At 57.2% G+C, this 25,483-nt stretch overlaps 1 protein-coding gene across 4 annotated transcripts in view; it reads right to left on the minus strand.

Annotated features, from left to right (window-relative positions):
- Positions 1-1,902: 1,902 nt before the first annotated feature.
- DIP2A (disco interacting protein 2 homolog A) overlaps positions 1,903-25,483 on the minus strand; it is a 113,676-nt gene continuing 90,095 nt past the window's right edge. For 2 of the 4 annotated variants that reach the window (XM_044001645.1, XM_044001642.1), the window contains 21 exons: positions 25,298-25,434; positions 23,621-23,701; positions 22,793-22,920; positions 22,122-22,236; positions 20,773-20,974; positions 19,344-19,453; positions 19,157-19,237; positions 16,203-16,326; positions 15,036-15,157; positions 14,555-14,666; positions 13,719-13,828; positions 13,152-13,282; positions 12,825-12,993; positions 10,953-11,123; positions 10,072-10,101; positions 9,350-9,411; positions 7,775-7,832; positions 6,909-6,983; positions 5,354-5,528; positions 4,677-4,800; positions 1,903-4,286 (listed from right to left, as the gene is read on the minus strand). In XM_044001645.1, the coding sequence (XP_043857580.1) occupies positions 4,034-4,286; positions 4,677-4,800; positions 5,354-5,528; positions 6,909-6,983; positions 7,775-7,832; positions 9,350-9,411; positions 10,072-10,101; positions 10,953-11,123; positions 12,825-12,993; positions 13,152-13,282; positions 13,719-13,828; positions 14,555-14,666; positions 15,036-15,157; positions 16,203-16,326; positions 19,157-19,237; positions 19,344-19,453; positions 20,773-20,974; positions 22,122-22,236; positions 22,793-22,920; positions 23,621-23,701; positions 25,298-25,434 (2,570 nt within the window). In that variant the 3' untranslated portion in view covers positions 1,903-4,033. The remainder of the gene's footprint in view (positions 4,287-4,676; positions 4,801-5,353; positions 5,529-6,908; positions 6,984-7,774; positions 7,833-9,349; positions 9,412-10,071; positions 10,102-10,952; positions 11,124-12,824; positions 12,994-13,151; positions 13,283-13,718; positions 13,829-14,554; positions 14,667-15,035; positions 15,158-16,202; positions 16,327-19,156; positions 19,238-19,343; positions 19,454-20,772; positions 20,975-22,121; positions 22,237-22,792; positions 22,921-23,620; positions 23,702-25,297; positions 25,435-25,483) is intronic. The other 2 variants (XM_044001643.1, XM_044001644.1) reach the window with 2 other exon arrangements.

Below are 25,483 nucleotides of genomic sequence, written 5' to 3' on the forward strand. Positions count from 1 at the left end.
GCAGGCAGACCCCCCAGTAGCTACTACTGTAGTTCAGGAATGAGGTGACGAGGGTTGAGGGGGGAGTGTCAGAGGAGAGAAGGGGGCATGTCGCAGAGGTGAAATCAATAGACCTTGGCACCATATTGGATCTAGAGGTTGAGAGAGATGACTCCTAAATTGGAAGTCTGAGGGACCGGGAGGAGGATGCTGCCCCCCCCCCCCCAGTGATAGGGAAGTAGGAGGTAGGGAGGGTTTGGGAGAAAGAGAATGGGTTGTTTGGGACAGATTGAGTTTCTGATGTTTACAGCATGTCTGAAAGGCAGCTGGAGATCAGCAGAGTCTGGGACAGGATAGGAGGGGTCAGAGAAGTAGGAGAACCAGGAGAGAGGAGTGTCCTGAAAACAGCAGGAAGAGAGTATCAAGGATAAACATGACCCATAGCGTCCAAGGATGGATCAAGGAGGATGAGGACTGAGAAGAGGCCACTGGATTCGGCCACTAAGAGAATCATTGGTCGCTGTGGAGAGCACTTTTGGCTGCAGTGATGAGAAGCCAGACTGCAAGGAGCTAAGAAGAGAGTGCGAGGACAGAAAGTGGAGGCAGCTGGTGTAGACAAGCTTTCGGATTTAGCCACAGAGGGCAGGAGAGGTTCTAGAACCATAATTAGCAGGGGTGGAAGGGTCGAGTGAGGGTTTTTTCAGAATGGAGGAGACGTGGGCCTGTTTGTAGGCAGAAGGGAAGGAGCCGGTAGAGAGGAAGAGACTGAAAATAAGGGACAGTAGGGATGATGGAGAGGGGGTGGTCTGCAGAAGATGGGATGGAACGGGATTACTGGGGTAGATAGAGGGGTTGGCCTTGGTAAGGAGTAAGGCCACCTCATCATGGGAGACTGGGCTGACGGAGGAGAGGGGAAGATGAGGAAGAGGGGAGAAGAGGGAGCTGACAGCAAACGTTCTCGATTGTTTTCTCTAAAGCAAACATAAGACAAGTTCTCAGCCGAGAGTGGGGGGAAAGGGCACCATGGGAAGTCTGAGGAGGGATGAGGTTTGGGAGGGCTGTTATGAGGTGGAGGCAGGCTGCCCGGCAGCAGCAAGGGCCCAGGTGAGATCAGCTAACAAATCTGTCGTGGACCCGCTCAGAACCGTAGTGTGATTTGCTCTATCGTCATTCAGCTGCTGGCACTAGCTGCATTTAAGGGAGAAAAGGCTTTGGATTTTCTAAGTTACACCCAGGTCACGCCCAGCCTGGCTTCTTGGGTCGCTGGTCACTTTTCCTGCTTACGGAGCCTCTTCAGGATCTCTCCGGGCCGCCCACTCACGGCATCGAAGTTGTCCTGCTGGGTGCCCATCTCCTTGTCCAGTCATGTTCTCTTTGAGGACCTTTGGCCGCCTCCCTTCTGTCCTCTCTCCTTTCTTCCCTTACTTCTTTGGGGGACATTCAGGGCAGGCAAAGAGCTGGGCTCCCCCAACCTCTTCATTTTGGAAGCCGCCGACGCCTCGTTTGGTTCTATTTACTGCACTTGTGTAGAGTGAGTGATCAGGCTGTTGAGAAGGCAGAGGCCTTGTGGTCACTTTATCAATCGTCTTGTAAAGCTCAATACCTAGTGTTGTGCAGTTTGACAAAAGTGGCGAAAAGACTCGATGGGCCGAGGATTCTACTGGTGTTGGCGAGATGTCCCCTGGTACAGATGACACCCACTCCACCCCTCCCACCCCCCCAGGAAAGATCTTCCCGGGACAACAGCCTCCTGGCCCCGTAGAGTCCAGGCTCTCGCCAGCCCTGCCTTTCCAAGCGCGGCACCAAGGCTACACTTGGAAGTGGTGGCAGCAGCAAGAACCCATTCCATGTAGGTTGTGCAGGTGTTGACATTACAGGTCCTTAATGGGATCAAAAGACTCGTCTCCAGAGTAATTTTAAATGTTTTTAATGTGCTTTTGAAAATCTTACTTTACAAGGCAACTTGTCATACTGTCACCCATCTCTCAATACAAAAATCTTACAATGCTTAATTTGCTATAAAACTACAGCATGAACATTGGGCTTAGGTAGTTCTCCCTGGCCAGCCCTCCTGTTATTAGTCCACCACTAAGACCGCTGGGCTTCCCATAATAAGTTATTTAGCGCTGTACATAATTACAACAGGTCATTCGAGTTCTCATATGCATTTTGGTCAGACACCACAGGCAGACACAGTAAGGGCAAACAGAACTACTCTCCACAGAGTTACTGGTGGGCAAATAAGGGCAATACTCTACAATCCGCCCGCCGTGTCAGTGAGACTCATTTGGTTTCCATAGGCTGAAGCACACCCAGCTTTCTTAGGCACTGATCCAGGCAGACCCACCTTGCAGAGAAACCTGGCTCTCGTTGTGAGCACATGCAGTAGCCATTCCCCCAGCCCCCAGAGCTAACCACTTAGAACATACTTTTTTATTAGCATATAAAAATAACCTATTTGCCAGAACTCGTGTGTGTCTTCAAATACTTAAGAGTATCTGAAGGATTTCACCTTGCTGATTCCTTCACTCTCTCTACCAGGTCAACGATCCAACTGGTGAGTCAAGGGAGAACATGACCCAACCGCACGTGCTTGGAGAAACCCATGTCATAGGGGCACCACTATGTTAAAGGGTATACAGCGGCGGCAGCAGTAGCAGCAGCAGCAATAGATTCAACTGCCTTGGAGGGGATGTGTGTGCATTTGTGTGTGTGCGTGTATGGATGTATGCACATGGATGTGTGCCCATGTATGCACAGATGCACAGCACATCTATGTATATGTGCGTGTATGTGTCTGCGTGAGACAAGACTTCCCAGAGCTTCCCTTGTAGGAACGCAGTGTACATGTGTGTATGTGGGCATGTGTGTGGATGCACGTGCACACATGTATGTCTGAGACAAGAGCTTCCATTGTGTGAATTGTGTGCCCATGTATGTATGTACACATGTGTGTGGATGCGTGTGTGCACACACCTGTGTGTGCGTCTGAGACAAGACTTCCCAGAGCTTCCCTTGTGGGTCACTGAGAACACAAAGGCCTTTTCCAGGCGTGGCCCCCCGCCTAATACTTCAGATCTCGAGGGTCTGGAGTGCAAACACACACCTCACAAAACTTCTTTGTACGGACAGTGCTTTTCCTGGCAAACGTTCTAGTGTCATGAGAACAAGCAGCTCTGTCCCATGAAGTTATGGACACAAGCAGCAAGTGCCGAAGCCACCTCCTCCAGGAAACCTTTGGAGCTGCTTGGAGGTTTGGAAGCCTTGACCCAGCCCAACCTGGCACTATTCGTGAGTGTTAGTGACTGTTTTGTGGAATTCATATTCGCAGGCAGAATAACAGAGAAGCAAGCGCCTGAGTATGTGTGGGAGTAGCGTGGTGCAGGGGCAGGGGGGGGCGCAGCTGGGGGGGGGGGACAGTAGACCTGGGTCCTACTTCTGGCTCTGTCACTTTCGGTCACTCTCCCCTTTCTGGGCCTCAATTCCACACCTTTAAAACGAGGAGGCTACACTGGTTTCTTTCTATGGTCCCTTCCAGATTTAACACCATGTGAAGAGACTTGTCTGCTAGACATGGCATCAATAAGTCAATCAAAAAAACAAACCATAAAAAAAAGCAGGTATTGCATCTCCAATTTTTAAAACATGTGCAAAAACACTTGGAATACAGTAGAGAGCAGCCCCCGAGGCAGGTGCCAAGGCCTTCCCCAGGCCCCTCCACCAGTATGACACAGCAGGATCCTGGGAGCAGGACCCCTCCCGAGGGAGGGGAGCACACACCCAGCTGTTCTGTGCCCCGCTGGCCCAGGGCCCCAGGCTGGAGACCTAGGGATTGCTTCAGGGCCCTTGGCAGTCTTGAGCACATGTCCTCCAAGAATTCCAGGGATCTCTCCCCCAAATTTGCTACTGACAACCGTCAGAATGGGTGAAGGGGCAGAGATGACAGTCAGTGGAGCCTAGTTCCCTTTGTTCTCCTAGCGGGGCTTTGACTCTGGGCAGTGCGCACGGCACAGGGCGCTCTGAATCTCAGTGCTTGGCCATCTGGGCCCTGCTTTCACATGTTGTAGGCCACATAAATGGGGTCCAGCTGGTCGGCTAGGAATCCATCTCGCAAGTGCATGCGCTGCTTTTCCCCCCGAGAATTGATGGGGATCACTCCAGGGTCCACAATGACCACCACGCCCACAATGAGGAAGTGCTCCTCGAGAACCACGTTGGTCACCAGGGCCACCAAGTCCAGGGCTTCCTGCTCGGGGCCTTCCAGCTCGACGACCACCACCAGCAGGTTGGTCCACGTAAACACAGCACTGGGGACAAGAACACAGGGTCAGGGGGCAAGCCCAGCACCTGTTGAGGACACCGCGTTCTCTGGCGGGGGGCCACGGGGCTCTCCAGTGGTGCCGCCGTTTCTCCAGGAGGCACCTTGGGTGCCCTGGTTTAAACATCGGCCAACAAGAGAAAGGTCTGGTAAGCCAAAGGCAAAACAAGCCGCAGATGAGGAAGGGCCAGGCCAGGCACCAGGCCCAATGGCCACCAACACAGAAGGGCCCCGGCCGAGTCCAGCATACTTCATTTCCTTCGGCCCCAAAATGGCCTCTGAACCTCCCCTCTCTCCTCCCCAGGGTGGACATGTGGAGGCCGGCCTGGCCTCAGGAAGTCAGGCCCATGTAGGCCAGTGGGCCCGAGGCTGCTCTTACCACTCGGCAATGCTCTTGTGGGCTCTGATCACGGACGTCTCGATGTCGATCGGGTGGTACCTCATGCCTCTCAGCTCCAGCGTTTCATCCAGAGAGCCGACCACGTAGAGGGCATCGTGCCTCTCTGTGAACAACACCCCCAGGTAAGGAAAACCCCAGCAAAGTCACCGTGGACGGAAAAGCATCTCACACTTGTGCGGCCCTCGGTCGGGTCCTTGCTGTACAGCTCAGGACAAAACGTGGGTCTCTCCAGTAGCCTGAAGGGACTTGACTCTAGACCAGCCAGGAGTCACGAGGCCCCTCCCTCTGCCTGTTTCCTGAGACAACAGGCCAACAAAAGCCTGAGCTAGTGAGCCAGGGGCCCAAGCCCCCCGCTGTGAGGAAGGGCTGTTTCCTCAGTCTTTGCGTCCCCAGGGCCTGGTACACAGGAGGTGCCTCATCAGTGCTCGAGGGTGGGCTGCTTAGAAGCATTTCCCTGAGGGAGGTGAAGCCAGACTGTCACGATGATGTGAACGGGCCTCCCTGGGTGGGAGAAGAAGCGGGTTTCTGCCCTGGAGCCCAGACACAGAGATGCGTGTTCATCTTCAAGGGTCGCCCCTTTCTCTCTGGCCCGACTCGACCTCCTGGCTTTGCCCCACCTGTACAAAGTGCTGGCTGTAGGGCTGCCTCTCTCTTACCTCCACTGGCATCAGTGAGATCCGTTCTCCGAAGAAAGCCCAGGTAGCCTGTCCTGGCCCAGACGGTCTGGGTATCTCCAAAAGTGAGCCGTGCGCTGAAGTGGTCAGCATGCAGAGACTCTTCCCCATAGACCGTGTAATAGCCTGTGGCGTTGTGTGGACTGCTCACCCAAATCTAGGGAAGGAAGCACCACAATCAGCCCCTGCGGGCACTGGCTGGGCTGACGGAGAGCCAGCCAGGGAGACAAAAGGCTCATTTCAGGTTCTGTAGTTTGTGGAACCGGACAGCCTGTCTTTGGCATCAAGTCATGGAGAGCTGGCAGGACAGACTCAAGGACAAGTGGGGCATGCCGCGCCTTCTGTGGTGTCAGCAGGGGCCCGGGGGATGAATGGGTTTGGTGGTCCTGCCAGCAGCCCTGACCACCCTGGTGCCCAGCAGTGGGAGACCCGAGACACAAATATTCCCCATGATGCTCTCTCTGCATGCTCAGCGTCTGCACCTGAGGCTAGCTTTGGGAAGCGTGGCAGGCTCTGCGGTCCCAGATGCCCAGCTCAACCCCTCTGACAGAGAACGAGGGAGCCCTGGCACACATTTCACCCACTACAACAAGCTAGAAAAACACCTCTCCTAAATCACAGGTGAGCCTTTGCCTCCAGGCGGGCCGCAGAGAGGATGACAGGCTTCTTTCCAGAAAGGAAGGGCACAGCTCCACTCTGGATCCTTGTGTTCCAAGTGTGCCATGGCCTGTGCCAACCTCTCGGGCGGCTTCCTGCTCCTCTGGCCCGTCTCTGCACCACCGCCAGGCTCCCCTTGGTGCCTCCCTCACTGCCTGGCCCAGCCCAGGGACCAACACAGCCTCCGTAACTCTCCCCTCAGAAGAGTCCTCTCTCCTCCCACTGGACCAGAAGCAGCTCCTGAGAGCAGAGCCTGGGTCCTGTCCTGGGCACCCCCCGGGCCTGGCAAACATGTCTGATGGAGTCCTCCCAGTCAACATGTGGAATCAGCATGGGCAGCATCTGAAGAGGAATGTCCTGGGGGCAGATGCTATTCTGGCCTCCTGCTGTGACTTCAGACCTGCACCCGTGGGTGCAGGGTGCCCACAAGGCAGTGCCAGGGGAAGAATTGCCCCATGGAAGCCCACACATCACACACCAGAGCCTAACTCCTCATCCACACCCTGCTCTGGGTCGGTGCCCCTGCCCCATGGCTCCTAGGGCTGGCAGCATTGAGCCTTTTTCCTCCTCCTGCTGGGCTGGGAGGGACACAGGAGCTAACTAGCCACAGGGATGGAGGGACAGCAGTACCCTCCAGGGCAGCCACGCACAGAGCGAGGGGGCCTGGTGCCGGGGCCGAGTAAGCTGCCATCCTTTCTCATTTACTCAAGTCTCACAAAGGCAGCTGCTGCCTGGCTCCCACCCCCAGCCCCCCAGTGGGTTTGGCTGGAGCATTGGACAAGGGAGGGGGTGGAGACACATGATGTGACATGATGATTCCAAGGCTTGGCATTCCCACTCTCAGGAAGTAAACCCTGACACTTGCCCACCTCCTGCTCACCTCACCCAGGTGGGAGTCACCAAGGGGGCCCTTCGTCTCTGTGTGAGCAATGATGACTTTGACACCAGGAAGAATCTGCAAGGAGAAAGATCGTGTCCTTGTGGGTGGGGGAGGGGCCTGAGAACACAGGGGTGTCCCTGTGGGGCGAGTGTCATATGTGAGGCCTGGGGCCCACCCCAAGGGGGCACACAGGGATGCTGATGGGCTGAGACGTCCTCCCTACCCTTCCATTGCCTCTTCAGCCCTCCACTGACGCTGCCCTGGCCTCAAACCTTCTGGGACAGCCCAGGGTACATTTCACAAGGCTGTGCTCATGAACATTTTCTTTTTTCTTTTTCTTTTTTTGCTGGGCAGTGAGGGTGAAGTGACTTGCCCAGGGTCACACAGCTAGTAAGTGTCAAGTGTCTGAGGCGGGATTTGAACTCAGGTCCTCCTGAATCCGGGGCTAGTGCTTTATCCGCTATGCCACCTAGCCACCCCCTCAGCCAATTACTTCTACCCATCTAGAACTGAGATGCTTCTTAGGCTGAAATGAGGCACATCTGGCCTTTCTTCAACTTCCTCATTTACTCTTACTGGGCAGCAGTTCTGGGCGCCCAAGAGGGCAAATGTGGGCTCTCTGCCGTGGGCACTGAGCAGGACTGCTAAGGGGACAGTGTGTGCCCGGTCAGGGAGGGGAGGGGTGCTGCCCCCCTTCTCCATGAGGTCTTTCCCTTGTTCCCTAGTCTGCCTTAGGCTCAATCCCAAAGGATGAGGCAGCTAGGTTTCAGGAGAAGAGATGAATGGGTCACCTAGGGCACTGGCACAGGGCTCAGGACTTGCATGGGAAGAATACTCCCAGGGCCTGGGACTGGTCATTCCATTACCTTTCCAGATTCCATCAGTGGTAAACTGTGTGGAGAACCCCTTTCCACCAGGCGCACCCTAAAATGAGAGAAAGCATTCCTCCAACACTTGAGCTATGCCCACAAACACCCTTAAACAGGCCATGATCACCTAGGCTAAAAATGATGATGGAAACCTTCCACCGAGGAGTGCCCGAGCTCTGCTCACGGTCTCAGCAGGGCCCAGCCCGGCCTCCCCCGAGAGCATGGCAGGCTACTGTGCACGCCGGCTTTTACCAGCAGACGCATCCTGGAGTGTCACCTTAGGCCTCTCTACTCATTTGGAATCTGAACCGCCTAAATCTGTGGAGCAAGGTCCCAAGAACAAGGGCTTCCTCCCCAAAGCACCCACGTGGGCTCTGTGTGTCCTGTGCAGAGCCATTCGGGATGAGGCCCCGGGAGCCCTGACACAACCACTGCATTCTGGGTGAGGCCTTTGGTCATAAATCACAGACGGTTACACTCTCTAAAGCACCTAGGCCTTGGATGGGCAATGGAGAGGTGCCTGATGGGTATAACCACATGCCCCTGATGACTCAAAATGCAGCAGAGATAAATCCCCCAGACACAGGTGACCCAGCAGTAGAGGGAGGGTGGTGGCTCCGAGGCCTCTCCCAGGCTGCCCTGCAGAACGTACCCTCAGGGAGCTCCCGTTCCACCCACGTTCAAAGACAAGCCAATGAGGGGTAAGTACAGCGATGTGGCTGGGGTGGGGTGGGGGGCCTTGGGCAGAGCCCGAAGGGCAGAGCAGACAGGGGCTCGCTGGGCTGGAGCATGGACAACACAGAGGAAGAATAGCAGGCTATTGAAAGGCACGAAATACCAAAGGGCCGGCGGGAGCTGCACAGCTACATGCTTTAGGAATAGGCAGTTGGGGCGGGGGGGGGGCAGATACTGCAATGCTGGTGCAACAGTCCAGGTCGGTTAGTCGATCAACTAGCACTGACGAAGCACCTGCTGTGTGCTGGGGATATAGAGAAAGGCAAAGGCCAGTCTGTGACCTCCGGGAGCTCCCAGGAGGAGAGAGGGACAACAGGAAGCAGGCGGGGGGGTTAGGGGGGCGAGGGGCAGGCTAGTTCGAAGGTCACAACCAGAAGGAGGGCACTAGCCCTTGGGGGACACGAGAAGGCTTCTCTCAGAGAGTGGGAGCCTAGCTGGGGCACAGCGAGGGTGGCTGTGGGGTGAAGGCAGGGGAGAGAAGGGGTGCAGCTGTGCAACCAGCTGGATGTGGAGGGAGGACCAGGGATGCTTCCGGGCGAGCAGGCGGCAGGGGCAGCAACATCACGAGCTCCGTGTCCCTACCCCTGCCTGCGCCCCCTCCTCACCAACACAGACCCCTGGCCCAGGGGACTGCCCGGGAATGTGTGCATGTACAACTTGCGCAGGGCTCGGAGTGCAGAGCACACGGTTCATGTGCCTGCGCGGGCTGTGCAGGGCATGTTCCAATAACAAGCTACGGACACGCCATCCAGGACATTTTTCCGTCGTCTTCCTTATCGGCAGCCTCACAGACTTTGTGCCTGCGTGGCCTCCTGGGGAGAGGAAGGACGCACCTACCTGTCATGGCGCAGTGCCCGCATGTCGACATATACCGTGGTGGGGTCGGGGCCTGCAGTTCCCTGGTGGGAAAGGAAAGTTAACTCTTGAATCCCAAGAAGACATATTCCTATTCGATCGATGACAAGGCCATTCGCACCTCAAAGCGCCCTGCTCTCCAGCAAAGCATCTGAGAGTACAGAAGGGACCTTGTCGCTCTGGCTACTTCAGGCCAGCTTCAGGCCAGCCCACAGGGCATGGCCAGGGGCAGCCTCAAGGCCCCAGAAGCTCGGCTCATTTCCTACTTCTCTGGGTCAGTTGACTAGAGCAAATACCCCCAGGGCAATCGAGGAAATGACGGCACTTCCAGAATCTTGCTCTATCATCTAAATCAATTCCGTAGATCATCATGAGGTTTTCCCAGGAAACTTGTGACCTGGAGTCAGTCTGCTTTTTCTACAATTAGGGCATTCGCATTCAAGCCCCACTGATGACAAAAGCCCATCGTTTTCCTGGCCATGACTCCCCCCCCATGTGCCCGACAGCACCTGAGCCTTTAGGATCTAATGAGTACGACACGCCGACACCTTCCCCTCCCAATCCAACCACCACTTCTATCTGGAAGCTGCTGCTGAAAGGACTCGTCAGACCGGATGACCAAAGAAGGGATCGCTGGCCTGCGCTCAGTGGGCCTGCGAGGATGGGGCGGGAGCACCGTAGCACATGCACACCCGGCACTGTACCTGCTCAGCCAGCTTTCCCAGCCTGTTGGGCTGACAGAGGAGCCACAAGCAGGAGCAGAGGTCAGCAAAGGGAGAGGGACGGAGGAGACAGCCCAAAGGAGGACAGACAGAAAGGCAACAGGGAACAGGAGAGACACACAGTCAGATTGAACAAAACACATCATCGCATCTTGAAGAGAAGGAAGGAACATCCTGCTAAGATCGCCCTAACAGCACGGGGCAGCCCACGGTAATTCCCACAACAACCAGCCGAGACGAGACAAAGAAAGAGCGCCAGAGAGGGCCTATGGCCGCCCGCAGAGACACCTCCCCAGAGGAACAGCACCGTGTCCACATCCCCCCTTCCCCAGGGCCCTCGAGCAGTGATGTCGGCACGGGTCTTCTGCTCTCGAGACCGGCTGCAGGCTTATACACAGAACGCCACTGAGGGGGAACGCTTAGGGGACGGTTTCTGCTGACCCGGTTCTAGGAAGTCTTGACAAGCTGCTGGCATAAATGATGTCCGAACAACCAGGACTCATAAAACAGGGTTTGCAGACTAGTTCAGAGTGGGAAGGAGGGGGTAGAGAAGGGCTGATTCACTCTTCAGAAGTCATTCTGACATCCTAAAAGTTCTCTTCCTGTCGTTCCTAGCGAATTCGGGAACACTCAAGGCAAAAGGGACCCTCAAGCCCCCTCAGTCCGCCCGACACCACCCTCCCATGTTGCAGGTAAGCCAGAAGCCTAGAGAGGTCACTGGGCTAGCGGAACCAGAGCTGGGGAGAGGCCCTTTCGAGGCCCCAGACTCAGTCAGCGCCGTTTCCCTGGGACCCTGGTGCCCACCTGTGTTGGGAAAACCCCAAAGGAAGTGTTTTCGGGCCCAGTGCAGGAGCTCACCTCACCTGTAAGCAAATGGCTACATTCACTCTGCATCCGAATGTGGTGCTCACGGCCCGGGCAGAGAGGCCCAGGTCTTTGAACAGCTTTGAGAAGGACTGTGTTAATGCGATCCGCGGTCTCTCCTCCGCAACCACCATGCACGTGCGCACACAGGACAGGTTCACGCTTTTGGCCTGTTTGGGAGTGGGGAAGGGGGAAGGGTGAGGAATCTTCCCACATGATCACGATTCTAGGGCCTGGGTTAAGGAGAGAGCCCCGCAGGCCCTTCTGTCCAGGCAGCTTGACCACAACACGTCTGTGCTCCCTTTAGGGTCCTGAAGGCATGACCACCAGCACCTAACTGTGCACTTCAGGGCACAACTGCAGCCAAATGTAAGTTGGAAAAACTGCAGAGGCCCTTTCCTCTGATAGAGGCCGCCTGTCACCACCCTTAACAAATCAGAAGTGCGACTCGTCCATCTGGGTGGAAACGTCCAGAATGCTGCCGTGCTTGCAGTGACCAGGATCTCATGGTCGCCCCAGGCTCCGGCCCATTCTCTTGGCTCTTTGGCTCCTGGGGATGCTGACGTCCTCCTGACTTGTTTGTGTCTTTGCTCATCCTCCCTACTTGCCAATCTGTCCACCTCCTGTGCCGGGTCAGTGGAGAGCGAGGTGACCCTCTGGGCTGCTTCCTTTACCGCCCTTCATCCTTCTGCCCCGCTCTGCCTATCGCTCATTCTGGCTGCTCTGATTGGCAGCCGCCCGGGGGGGGGGGGGGGTCTTCCAGATGCAGTCCCAGCTGGATTTCAGGTCCAGCCCGCTCCTCATCCATAGCGCTTGTCCCACTTTCTTTTGTTAGACCTTCCTCTTCCATGATACTGACCACAACAGCAAATGAACCTTTGTTGACTTCCTTGTCTAACACTTCCTTTGAGGCCAGAAGTCATGGTGGAAAAGAGCCATCTCTTTGCTTGTGTTGGTCGGAGCCTTGCCGAGGTGGGTAAATGTGGGATTGAGCACTAAGGACATGAGAGTCCTTCCAAATCTTCTCCAGGCTAAGCGCACCCACTCCCACCAACAGATAGCCTGGGGGTCCATTTTCTCCATGTGGCGGCCTTCTTACTAACGTGAGGGTGTGACTGCCCTGGGCGAGGAGCCTGTCCTCATGAAGTCGGCTCCTCAGCCCAACTGGAGGATTTGACGCAGACCCGACCCAAGTCCCTCGTTCTACGCCGGAGAGATCCTACACAACTCTGGATCCTCATCGTTTCTCCCCTCACGTCACCGAGGAGGAATGACAGTGGGCCCCTGATCGAAGCTTGTCAGTGACTGCAGTTATCAGACAGACACATACCCCAAAATCCCCACAGCAGAGGGCAACAATGTGGGGCAGCTGGTGGCAGCAGAGCAAGGCCCTCGGCCTACTGAGGGCACCAACGAGCCGGGCATACAAGGAACAAAAGGACAGAGCCGTGGCAGAGCCGGGGGGCGGTCCGGAAGGCAGACAAGGGAACAAAGGCACCTTTCTCTCCTCTCCTCAGGAGTGCTAATGGGGTGCCTCCTTCACAGGGTGCAGAACTGATGAACCCCAATCCATAGACACGGAATTATCAAGGGCTGACCTTAGGCTGCAGCAGCCATTCAGGGAAGTCAAAGTCACTGCCGGCCACAGGCAGGGGTAGAGAGGAGTGTTCTCAGTGGACCACAAGAGAATGGCACCCTGTCTTGGCTGGGCTGAGGAGCACAACGAGATGCTTCCTTGGCCTCCTGCCACAGGTATACAGAGGAAGAAGGGAGCCCAAGCAGTTCCAGCCAAGGGAGGGAGGGAGCTGCCTGCTGGACACAAGACGTGGCTGCTGCCCCCTTGCCCAGGCCCCCCTCCCAGCCTCACTCACCCTGAGAAGATCTGTTTGTGTTCCCAGCCCTTTGGTACACATCTCCATGACAGAGTAAGAGCAGAAGGTGACGCGGACTCGGTACTGGCTCACAGCTGACAGCCACAAGGACACATTATTTTCAAGTTCAAGCGGAGGGACCAGCAAGGACTGGTGTCCTGAATAGACACTGGGGGAAAATGTGGGGAATTGCTTGAGGGCTGCTGGTGGCAGAGAGGAAGGGGGCAGTGGTAGCTCCCCACCCTCACCTCGTGCCCCGGGCAGGGCAGAGCCCTCCACTGCGGGGAGACCCTCAGCTTCTGAGGCCAGGGGGCGGGGGCCACACACCTGCACAAGCACCAGAGGGCAAAGCCCAGGCCGCAATAGGGGTCCAGGCAGACGGCGATCTGCCGCGACGGGTACAGCTCACACTGGAGCTTGATCGACCGGCATAAGGCACTTGTGGCAGCGTGCGACATCTGAAAGAGTGGGACAGAGCATGTGGCTCAGGCCTGGGAGCCCACCCCTCCCCCCCGGGGGTCCCTGGGAGGTCAGGCCCAGGAGGAGGTGCCTGGAGACACAGGGCCACTGCCTCGCGACAGCAGTGCTAGCCTTTCTTGGGGTTTTCTGGCCCATAGAAAGGCTATTTGTTGTCATGATAACATTAAAGGGTTTTAAGATAACAGTATGGGTGCACCAGGGGCCCATGGGGCAGAGCCACAACTCCATGGGGAACCCTGCCCCCCACACAAATGGTGGTCTGTGTCTAAGTAAATGTATCCCTTAGAGGCCGAGTGTCCCTGAGTGCCCTGGCCCGGGCCTCCTTGGCAGGAAGGCATCAGAGGCTGGTGAGACTCACACTCAAGTCTTCCCATCTCTCAGCCCACCACACTGTTGGCAGCACCAGAGGCCTACCTTGACTCCTGCTAATATGCCCGTAGTGGATACACTGAAGTCTAAGTAGGCCAGCATGTCAGGGGAGGGAGGCCGAAAGACACTTGCCACCCTCTTCTTTGGGAGGTCATCTATTAGAGGAGAAAAGGCAGAGCAGGGAGAGGGCATGGCCCCAGGAGCCACAAGCCACCATGGGCAGGCTGCTGGGGTCCCAGGAAGGCTCTAGCTGGGTGGGTTCAACTGCCACAGGGCCCCCTCAGCTTGGCCCAGGGAGCAGCCAGGTCGGCAAGGGCAGAGCCATAGGAAACACTGCTTAGGCATCCGCTCGGAGTCTGGAGATTGCCCTGGGCCCTGGCCTGGGGGCATCCTGGAGCCCAGGAGAGGCCCTTCCCTTTTCCCTCCTCCAGGCCAAGTGACTCAGGCTGGTTGGAAGGGGAGCAGCCTAACAGGAGGCTCACCTGCTCCAGAGCCCTGGGGCTATGGGCCCACAGCCTCCCCCACACCCACTCCCAGACCCTGCCCCAACAGAGGACACAAGGGGACACCACCATGCATCCAAGATGGTAGTGAAGATGCTGGCAGGACAGGCCACTTCTGTGCCCCACGAGTCAATTGAGCCACCCACCCATCGCTCAGAGCTCACGGGCTGGGCTGCACCCTGGGCCAGGCCCCTTGGTGTCCCAAGGACAATCCTTGGGTGAAGGGGGCTCCCCTCAGAGGCGGCTTGGCCTGGCAGCACCTGCCCCAGAGAAGGCGCCAGACTGACCTGCTGAGCACGGCCTGGCTACAGGCCCACTTCCAGCATAGCAATGTCCTCACACCCTGTCCCCACCCGTACACCCCACCTACATCCGCACCTGTGTCTAGGATGGTGGGCCACGTCTTCACGTCCACGGCCGCGCCCGCCTCCTTGGACTTCAGCAGCTTCATTATTGCTTGGGTTGTCAGGATGCAGGTGGACTGGCTGACCTAAGCAGAGCAGACTGTTCTAGACCCAGGGGAGAAACTAGTGGGGCTCCCCAGCCCTTCCTGGCCCTCCCCCACCCTCCCCAGCTGGGCTTTGTGGGGAACCACAAAGGCTTTAAAAAACTTATTCTAGGGGCAGCCAGGTGGCACAGTGGATAAAGCACCGGCCCTGGATTCAGGAGGACCCGAGTTCAAATCTGGCCTGAGACAGTTGACACTTACTAGCTGTGTGACCCTGGGCAAGTCACTTAACCCTCACTGCCCCGCCAAACCAAAACCAAAACACACACACACACACACACACACACACACACACACAGAACAAAAAAACCCAACAACTTATTCTAAAAACCAAACCAAAACAAAACTTACTTCTACAATCATCTTGACAGTGGGCAGGGTGGTGGCGAGGTTCTGGGGGTGAGGGGGGCGCACCGTGATGGGAATACAGCCAGCGTAGAGGCAGCCATAGAAGGTGGCGATGAGGTCCACACCTGGGAGCAGAGCACTCACTGGTGAGCAAGAGCACCCTGGAGGCTGCTCAGACCCACTGGGTAGCCCAGGAACCACAGGCTTTTGGTTATATCCAGGGACAGTGTCCAGACATGGGCAGCAGTCCCCCCGAAAGTGCTTGGCAAGGGAAAGACCCCCACTTGTCCCAGACTGCGAGGGTCTCAGGCACAAGAGGAGTTCCCCAAGACCCCCTTGGTATCTGGTGGCCCACAGGAAACACCCTGCGGACCCTGCCCCACTCAGCTCACGCCACAAGGGGGCTGCACCAGCCTGACCCCTGGCTCCTCTTCACAGCCACTCACCAAGAGGGTGGCCCCAGGAGCCTCCCTGAGAGCACAGCAGGTGCCTCTGCACAGCCACAGAGCAGCCAAGCCTGGCCAGGCTGTGCGTGGGGACTATGCCTGTCTCTGGGCCACTTGAAAAGAGAAGCTATTTTATACCTGTTGATGTTTATAGGACCAAGCATGCCCCACAGTAGGGGCTCTCTTTCCATCCCTCCTTCCCAGGGATCCTCTTCCTCCCCAGCTCAGCATCCTCCGGGAGGCGGCCCCTGGGGGGAGGCGGCCCCTATAGGGGCCGCAGCTGCAGTGACTGAAGACCCGGGCAGGAAAGGCCTTGTGCCCAGAGTCTTGCCCTACTCAGTGGCATGAAGCAGCAGCCCAGGCATCTGCCTTGCCCCCCACCCTGAGGACCAGGGGACCTTTCCCTCTGAACTGCAGTTGAGACGTCCGGCTTGTCTCTCCCCATGCCCAGCTCCTCAAGTTGGGGGGCAGCATACGGCAAGTGCTTAATAAATGCGCCCATGCTTGTTTGGTTTCTGCAGATGGCCCGTGACATCTTTTGTGCACGTCCTGACCCCATTCATTCTTGGCCATTTTCAGGCACTACTTTGAAAACTGACCTGGGGCTGGAGCTGCCGGGGTCTGTCTCAAAGGAGGGGATTCAGCCTGACGACCTCCTCCCCTCCCGAACAAGCGAGACTCCACTGGGGCTCCGCAGAGGACGGAGGCGCCTCCGGCTGCCTACCTGGGGGATACACCAAAGCCACATGGTCGCCAACACTCAGCCGGCCCCTCTCGGTCAGCGCAGCGGCTACTCTCTCGGCCTTCTTGTGCAGCTGGACACAGGTGGCGGTGCTGGTGACGGTGCCCTGAAGAGGAACCACAGCGTCATGCATAAGGCAGAGCCAGGTCTCACGTGTTTTCTGAAACATCAGCAAACTCCGGCCTTCCAAGCTTTACAGGGCGAAGGACAGAAATGCACCTTGTATCATCAAAGTCAAACATTGGAGATTTCCAGCTCAGTGAGTCATTCCTGGTAGCTTGGGAAGGCTGTCGGTCAACCCCAAATCAGGGTAAATCGACTAAGTCTCTTGACTAAAAGGGCTGAAAGGGGGCAAAAGAACATCCTACAGGATGAGGCCAGCGCTTTGACGTTCATGCTGCCGAGCCCCGTGGCTGGCAACGTATGGAAGGCGCCGGCCCCGCCAAGAAGAGAAGCCTGAAACGTCATCCTGCCATGGCCAACATGCACCCAGGTAACAGGGCGCTGAAAACCCAGGAAGAAGCCGCTGAGCCTGCCAGCGAGGCCCCTCCCAGGGTCAGTGCTTCTCAGCTATGAGCACGTCTCAGCCACAAACTACAGCCTGCTGTCCTGGCTCAGGATGGAGGTAAGATACTGAGCTGTGGCTGGGGATTCTGGCATCTCCAGATTTACTTAATTACTGATCCTTCACCAAGAAGGAGGCACGGGGGGGGGGGGGGGGGGGGGGGGGCGGGCCTGGGGCAGGGGAGAGAGCAGTGGGAACCTCCAGGGGAGGAAGCGCTCCATCAGAGTCTGTGGCAGAGGAGGGGTTTGGAAGAAGGGCAGAGCCGAAGCTCCCCAGGAAGTGACCTCAGCAGGCCTGATGGGAAGCTCCAAATGAAATTCTGAAGACCGGAAGAGAAACATTTCTCAGGAAAAGGCAAAGGGGAAGCTGTGGGAAGAGACCCACATGGGTGGAAAAGAGAACACGCGGTCCCTGCGCTCTGGTTAAAGGCGTGGCCATCAAACGAGCACGAGGCCGAGCAGGAGGCCAAGGAGAACAGGGCCGTGCCCCCTGAAGCTGGAGAGAGTGATGAGGGCTGGCTGGTACATCTGTCTGTCTAGCTGTACAGGGCGAAATGAGCAGACCACAAGACGACGCACGGGAGGAGAAAGGGCGGGACCCCCGACCCTCATTTCACTTCTCTCTGGATCACAGATGACAAAACCAGCATGGCGCACAAGGCACCAAGAGAAGCAGGAAGTCCCTCGCAACCAGGATGAACCGTGCGTGGCAAGGCACCATCAGTGACACCACAAAGATGAGAGAGGGCTTCAAACAGGGAGGAAAAGGGATTCTGCAGAGGGACAACCTGTGAGAGGGCAAGCGAGGCCCCATCACGCTGCTCACCTCAGAGACCTGGGCTTCCTGGGGCCCTCGGGATTCAGCCCAGGGCTCAGTTAGGTGTCCCTGGGGGCCTGTGGCTTCTGGGCTTGGGCTGTTTATTTAACATTCTCATCAATGACTTGAGAAAGGGCTGGAAAGCACACAGCTCATTGGGTATTCTGGGGGAACAAGGATGGGGGTGAGAGCTAACAGACTGGACGCCTGGGCCCAGCTGGGTGGAGGTCACTACAAAACCAATTCCACAAGTGCAAGATGGGGTAGCAAGGTTGGACAGCTCCTGGGCTGCCCGGCATCTGGCAGCTCGGCTGGGCATGGTGGGAGGGGGGAGGAGGGAGGGAAAGAGAGAGAGATGGGGTGGCGGTGGGGAGGAGCAAGGCTTGCTGCTCTGGGTGCTGCTCCAACACTCCCTGGAGGATGGCCTTCAGACCTGGGAGCCACAGCTTAGGAAGGAAAGAGGCCAAAAGGCTGGCGAGTGTCTGTGGGGGGCTGTGAGGAAGGTTCGGCTTCTAGCTGCTGGGCAGCAGACAGGCCCTGGCAGAAGCAAAAGGACTACCACCTGGGAGAAGGCCAAGGCTAGCTCTGCATGGCCCCGAGTGGCAGAGCCGGGGGCTCATAGGCAGGAATACACTTCCCTTCCTCCTTGAGAAACAGTCAACCTTGAACTTGTTCCAGTGACAGGTGGCAAGGGCACAGTGGGGCACTGAGTGGCCGCCGCCTGCCAACACCAGCATCAGGACCGTCATCCCCTTGCAGGTTTCTGTACCTCTGCGGGTATCTCTTCTCTTACTCACAGGAGGTGGTGCCAGTCTTGGGGGCTTATGCATGCCAGGGTAGCCTGGTCTCTCTCCCATACAAGTACCACCTTTGGGCTTGGTAAAGTCCTCAGTGACCCAGGCCCCTGGTCTGGCAGGGGCTGCTAAGTTGGTCTCCACATTCTTGTCCCGTGCCTAGGGCACACTGCACTCCCTGAACAATTTCTCCAGCTCAGTGTGACCAGAACAATGTTCACTGTCTCACTGTCTCTTATTTCCCCTCACCAAATTTAAAGTCTTTTGCCTGGGGCTTCTGGACCTCCCCAAATGAGAGCACCTCTCCTCTTAGGCTTGGCTCCTCTCCATCCCTTCTGGGTCCCCTGTGACCCCGGCTCTGATTTCTCCACCCACGATGACCACTTCAGTAGGGGTACACCGCTTGTTGGGACCTTCATATTCCCGGGCTCGAATACCCTTTCTCTAGCCAAACAGTGGCTTCTCCAGCATCCTCCCCAGGATGTGAACTTGAGCCCAAGGTAAAGATGCTCAGTGTCCCTGAGAGTCGAACTCTCAGACTGGCTGGATGCTTTATCGGGCCAGCGGTGGGTGACAGAGATACATGCCTCCCAGCCGGCCTCCTTGAATATGAGGTGTAAGGGAGCTGGAGGACCCGCTCTTGACAAGATGCTCCCACGGACCAACCATGAACCTGAGAATCTCCTGCAGGATCGTGCCTCCATTCACACCCAGCAGTTAGGATGTGGCCCCTGGCAACAAGACACCTCCGGTCCGCTCACCTTGGCATTCAGCAGCAAGAACAGGGGGTGGTCCGGGGTGGTCTGGGCCCGCCACTGCAACACATCCGCTAGGTAGAGAAACTGATCAGGAGAGAAAGAGAGGTCAGGCCTGCCTGGACGGCTGTGGCCAAAGGGGATCCACCCCAGGCAGAGCCCACGGCTACGCTAAAGGGCTGAGCAAGGCCACCTTTCTTGCCTGGTCGTTGTCCTCCAGCTGCGTGACATCTCTCCCTGAGGCCTGTGCGATTCTCTTCCCAGCCACAAGGTTCCCAACGATCATGGAAGCAGGCCCGACTTCTGCGGTTCAGAGACAAAGACCAAGCCCCCAAGAGGCCCCACTCAGAACGGAAGCCAGATCTCAAGGGCTGGGAAGATGCTGGCTCAGAATCCTGGGCCTGAGCTGGGCCGGGGCCCCACGAGAGCCCAGGGAGGGGGCGCCTGTTGGCATTTCATCCCCATGGTTCACTCAGACAAGCCTGAGGGCTTGTCCAGACCGGAAGGGAAGGTATCCCAGCTGCTTAGGCCACACTGTCCCTCCCCGTGGATGGAGGAGCTGTTGTGGAGAGCACAGAAAGTCTCTGCACCTGCCCTCTGACCCAGCGACACGGCCAGCAGGCCTCTGCCCCCATCCTCAACCCCTCGAAGATAGCCCCAAAGAGGAGAAGGACCCGTACGTCAACAGCACTGGCAGCCACTTGTTCTGCTGGCCGGACAAAGGACAGGGAGCCAGGCAGCAAGCAGGAGAGCCCCACAAGCGGCCCCAACAATGGCAGAAGAGGCTTAAAACCTGGGATCGACTCGGCTGACAGGGAGCCGCCGCCCCAAGGGCAGAACCAGTTTTCTGGGGACACGGCCAATGTGGGGCCCAGCTTTGTGCGACTGTGCCTGTTTATTATGGTGCTTCTCCCCAGGAGGAGGAGTGGGGGGAGAAAATGGACTTTTCAACTGAAAAATATTTCTTGATTTTTTTTAAAGTAAGACTTTGGTTGGGGGCCTAAGGGCCTAGGGCAATCTGGGGAAATGACCCAGAGCTGGGCTCGGGGAGGCTGGGGCTGCAGCCCGCCCCAGGTCCATGGCAGCCATCCCTCCAACCCAAGGGTCCTAAGCAGCAGGCCTCTGCCAAGCCTCTTCTCATTGCTGAGAAATGCCAGGCGTGGTGGAGGGATGTGTGCGGGGTTGGTGCAGATAGCCACGCTGGACCTCCAGGAAGGTTCCCAGCAGGCAGAGGGATGAGCCGCTAGAGCATCCTCTGAAGCCCGGTTTGTCCGGAATATGTAACTGAATGGGGGGGGGAAGGGGTCATGAAAAATCTGTCACCAGGAAAGAGTCATGTGTCTGTTCTATATCCCCGAGCAGCTGTGGCTGCCTAACGATGTCTCGGGCACAAAGCTGAAGAAGCGCTGCTCAAAAGCCACCCTGCGGGGCTCTCCCCCACCTCGAAGCATCACTCCCGGTGTCCCCGGCCCCAACCTACACCAAATTGCCAACAAGGGGCAGCTCCCATGACGGACCCTTGGGCTTTCCCACTCCCTGGAATGCTGGGCTTGCAAAGTCCACACCCCCAGAGCACGGCCAGAGACAGAGCCCTCCGAGCACAGAGAGCGTCGCTGACTGACCTGGCTGCTTCTGGCGAGGTTTGGGGAGGTTGGCGACACAGGTGTGAGGGCACATCAGCACACTGCAGGGGTGCAGCGCGCCCTCGATAAAGCGCTGCTTGGTGTCAGAGATGTGGATTCCCCCGAGCGGAGCTTTGGGCAGAGTGTTGGCAGGGACCAGCGCAAGACAGTATACGCCCACCTGATGGATGCTGTCTATGGCCTGGAGGAAAGAGCACAGGGCACAGACTGGAATGTCAGAGACATCCCTCGGGCCTGTGGCCGCTGCTAGGCGGCCGGGCCAGGGTGGGCGTGGCCGGGCCAGCCTCACCTTCCAGCCCTGAACCCCCATTTTCTCCCCTTTTCGAAGATAGTTGATAAGAACGCCTATGAACACCCAAGCTCCCCCTTTGAGCAGGAAGTCAGGCGGGAACACGCACACAAACATGGATTAAAAGGAGCATCTTCCAGTCCCAGCAGGGCCCCAACATGGGGACGCCAGGGGAGCCTCACCCCCTTGCACTCCCTCCCAGGAGGGCAGACTCCCTGTCCAGGCCTGGACCAGCAAATGCCTCCTCCGCCCTCTACTCGCCCGTAGCCCAACAACCTTGCGCTGGCAAAGGGCGCGGCATCTGGGTTCACAATGCCCTTGTGGCTCCTCATCCCTCCCCGACCTAGAACGTCTAGATGCCTCCTTGTTTCAGTAAAGCAAGGAGCCCACGGGCACAATGCTCACCTCGAAAGCCCCTGGCACCTGACCCAAGGATGATGAGGAAGTGACATTTTAAGTCTGCTCCCCCAGGAAGAAGTCTGGGAAATGACCTTTTCTCTCCAGCTTCTTTGGCTTTGCACTGGCTGGGCCTTGTGCCAGGCGTGCCTTCCCTCCTCTGGGGCTCATCTTAAATGGCACCTCCTCCAGGAGGTCCTTCTGGATCTCCTCACTGTCAGTAGACAGACCTTGAGCTCATCCCTGAACACGCTGTGTCCCCCAGAGTATGTGGTTCTGTCCCTGGTGCTTAACATGTGTGTGTTGTACTGAAAGAGCCTTGAAACCCCGAGACTTCAGGCAGAGGCCCAAGTGCCCCCTCAGGCCCCTGCCAGCCCAGGCCCTGCCCCCTCTGGTGCAGCCAAGGACTCATCACAAAAGGCACTTCACTTGCCAAGTCCCAGCCAGGCTCAGGACAGTGCCCAGGGCCACAACGCTGGGCAAGCAGCAGCAGCCAGGTCTATGGACGTCCGATTTAACCCTGGAGGCTGCTTGGAGGCCAGCTGGCCCAGCCTTCTCCTTTTATAGGTGGGGAAACCGAGGCCCAGAGCAGCCGAAGGAACCACCAGCCAGGGCCACGGCCGGCTGAGGCAGAGGGGCTCACCTGTAGCACCCGGCTCATCCACTGAAAGCTGTCCTCTTCCGACGCATCTGGACGCTGCTCGGCCACCAGCACTATGCGGTCATCATGTAGGACAGTCACCGAGAACACGGCTATTCTGCAACAAAGGTCAGAAGCGGGGATGGGCCAGGGCCCACGAGGCCTGGGCTCCCGCCTGCCTCTTCTCACCGGGGCGATCCCGTTGGGAAAGGTCTCTTCACCTCCAGGTCAGGCTTCACCAACCCCACCCCTTCAGATGACCGGGGCCCTCCATCTGCAGGGGCCCCACCAGAGATCCAGATGTTGGCCCTCGCAGCCTGCCCTCCTTCTCTCCAGGGCTTCAGCCTCCCGGGCCCTGGGGGAAATCCTCCCACAGCCTCCTCACAGGTCTTCCAACCTCTAGCCTCCAGAGCTTGCCTCTGTCAGTCCCCTACTCAAAGCCAGTGGCTCCCTACTGCCTCTAGGGTCAAGCCCAAGCGCCTCCCGAGTCTGGTGCATGACAGCAGGGCCTGACCTGCTCTCCTGGGCTCACTAAGCGTCATTCCCTTCCAAACACCGTGCTCCACACAAACGGCTGTCTTGCTGTTCCTCACACACGATGCCACATCTCCTGCCCCCGCCCCCACGCCGCCCCAGGCCCTGTGAGAGGGGCCGGGTCTGGCTCGTGTCAGCACCTTCCTCTGTAGACAAACTTCATCGGTTCTACCGCCAAGGCCGTGGCCACCACGTCATCCGCATTGTGCCTGCGAAGGCCGACCACCATCAGCCCGTCCAACTTGCCCACGACAAACATTAACTGGTCCTCAACACAAAAGACACAAACAGGAATCACCAAGAGGAGGATCAACCCGCCAGGGCTGGGCTCTGAGGGCGGGGGCGGGGCGGGCTGTGCACACACCAGGGAACTCAGACCCGGGCATGTGAAGTGCTGATGTCACAATGGTCTATGAAAGGCCTGCGCATGATGGATGGCGGGAAGAAAGGACGCCTCAAGTTCGGGGCAGAGGAGGGGGGCACAGGAGAAGGCCAGGGCCAGGGAGGGAAGGTACTCTTGGATGGAACAAAGACTTCAAGGTAGGCATGTGCCAAGCATCTTTGCCAGCCAAGGCCTGGCCCAGCATGGCAGCAGCCAGCAGTTCACAATGGGCAGTGGCCGGAGGTTAAGTTTGGGTTTTTTTGTTTTGTTTTGTTGCAGGGCAATGAGGGTGAACTGACTTGACCAGGGTCACACAGCTAGTAAGTGTCAAGTGTCTGAGGCCGGATTTGAACTCAGGTCCTCCTGAATCCAAGGCCAGTGTTTTATGCACTGCACCACCTAGCTGCCCCGGAGGTTAAGTTTTAAGGCAGAATGGGGCCAAACTGGGTTAAGCTTTAAAAGAAGGTGTGTGTGTGTGCCCACATGTATGAATGCACACAAATGTGCACACACCCACATGAGTCAAGAGAACGAAGCCCCTGGGCTAAAAAGAGAGCTAGGAACAAGGCGAGCCCTCCACACTTACTGGCCCGATAAAGCCCAGCAGTCCCGTCCTGGTGAAGGGCTGGTCAGAAATGGGCACGCCTCCCGCCGTCACTGGAATCGTCTGTCAGAGGCGAGAAAACGCAATTGGCCTGAGCTCCTCGCTGCTTGGGCTGGTGCTGCCAGTGTCAAGAACACTGGCCGCGGTCCTGGCCTCCAAGACCCAAGACAGGAGGGGAAGAGCAGATAGAGAGAGCCCAGCAGGCCTTGGGGCCTTCACCTCCCTCCTGGCGGAGGAGCTGCTCCAGCCATGGATGTCCCAGGGCCAGCGCCAAGCCAGGATGTGCAGGGTCCTGCCCCTTCTCACTGGAGTACCTGATCTAGTCTCCTGGCACACTCTCTCCCAGCCCCCATGTAGGAGCATGGTGTGTCCACCTGGAAACATCTTTGGTGCAATAATTTTTTTGGAGAGGGAGGGATGCTGGGCAATGGGGGTTAAGTGACCTGCCCAGGGTCACACAGCTTGTAAGTGTCAAGTATCTGAGGCCAGATTTGAACTCAGGTCCTCCTAAATCCACAGCCAATGCTTTAACCACTGTGCCACCTAGCTGCCCCCTTTGGTGAGATAATTTTAAGGTTTAAGGGACCCAAAGTGTGTCTTGCCAGTGTTAGTTGGCCCTACCCTGCTCTTCAGGTGGCAGTCCTCTATGTAATCACAGCTATGGTTTGAAGTCATAGAATCTGGCTAAAATCAAAGTCATTTCTGGACCTGCAATCTTTCCCTCAGAACGGATGGCGACCTCCGGACACTATTTCCATAACATTTTCACTGATAACAAGACTAAAACTCGCACACAGAGCACTTTACTCACAAACACTGGCCAAGACAACATTGAGGAATGATTTCTACTCTCTCTGCACACACAGGCCCAGTTTCTTCGGTGCCTCAGGCACCGATCAGGTTTGTTTGGGGAGCACGGGGAAGAGAAGCACTGGCAAAGGGGGAAGGAAGCGAGGGTAAGAGGGAGGGAGCTGAACTCTGCCAACCTATTTCTTTACAGCCAAAGGGGAGGCTCCCTTGGATCCCAAGTCTCCCCAGACATCTGCCCTCCCCCCAGCCGAGAGTCGACCAGTGTGGACAGACAGAAGCTCTGTGGGAAGGAAGCAGCCGGATTCTATGCCTCACACCGATGTAGCAGGACGGGGTCCACAGACATTCCACCCTACTCTCCCACTGCCTTCCTTCCTCGGCTCATCTGCCAACCCCACTCACTGCTGTTTGCCCAGCGTATCTGCCGTCATTGAAAAGACAGAAACGGTTCAGGTCTCCACAGGACTGAAGGCCGAGAACTTTGCCTCTCTCACACTGTCAGTCTCAGTGTAATGAGCTTTAACCAGGTCCATCGGGGCGAATGGAAACTTTCCCAAATTTGAAGACCCTTCCCCACTCCAAGTGAGCCAACATACCGCATGCCCAGCACTGTGGGCAGCCCAGTCAGGTGGACAATCAGTGGAGGCTTGCTGGAGATGATATGGGAGCCAACCCAGAAGGTTTTGGGCTCGGGCCATGGAGAGAGCATGAAATGCATGGCGGGCCGTCTGCAAAGGGTTCAGGCAGCCGGGATGGCCGGGAAGCCCTTGTGGCCTCCCCTTTAGGCCCGGGGAAGAGTCTGGAAGCCATGCCCAGGACAGAGTGGAGCCAGGGGGCCTTGCAGCATACCTCAAACACATTCTTGGTGATTCCAACCAGGCCATAGTAGGAAGTGCCAGTAGCTGAAGAATGGACACACACTTCTCCCACTTCATCTGTTCTGCAGAGATAAGGGGGACCTTCCACCTTCACCACACACACATCAGCTGAAAAACAAAGACAGCCTGAGTCACCAAAGGGGGCGCACCGGCTCCG

The sequence above is a fragment of the Dromiciops gliroides genome, chromosome 4 (genome assembly GCF_019393635.1).
Source record: "Dromiciops gliroides isolate mDroGli1 chromosome 4, mDroGli1.pri, whole genome shotgun sequence".
In the NCBI taxonomy this organism is placed as follows: Eukaryota; Metazoa; Chordata; class Mammalia; order Microbiotheria; family Microbiotheriidae; genus Dromiciops; species Dromiciops gliroides.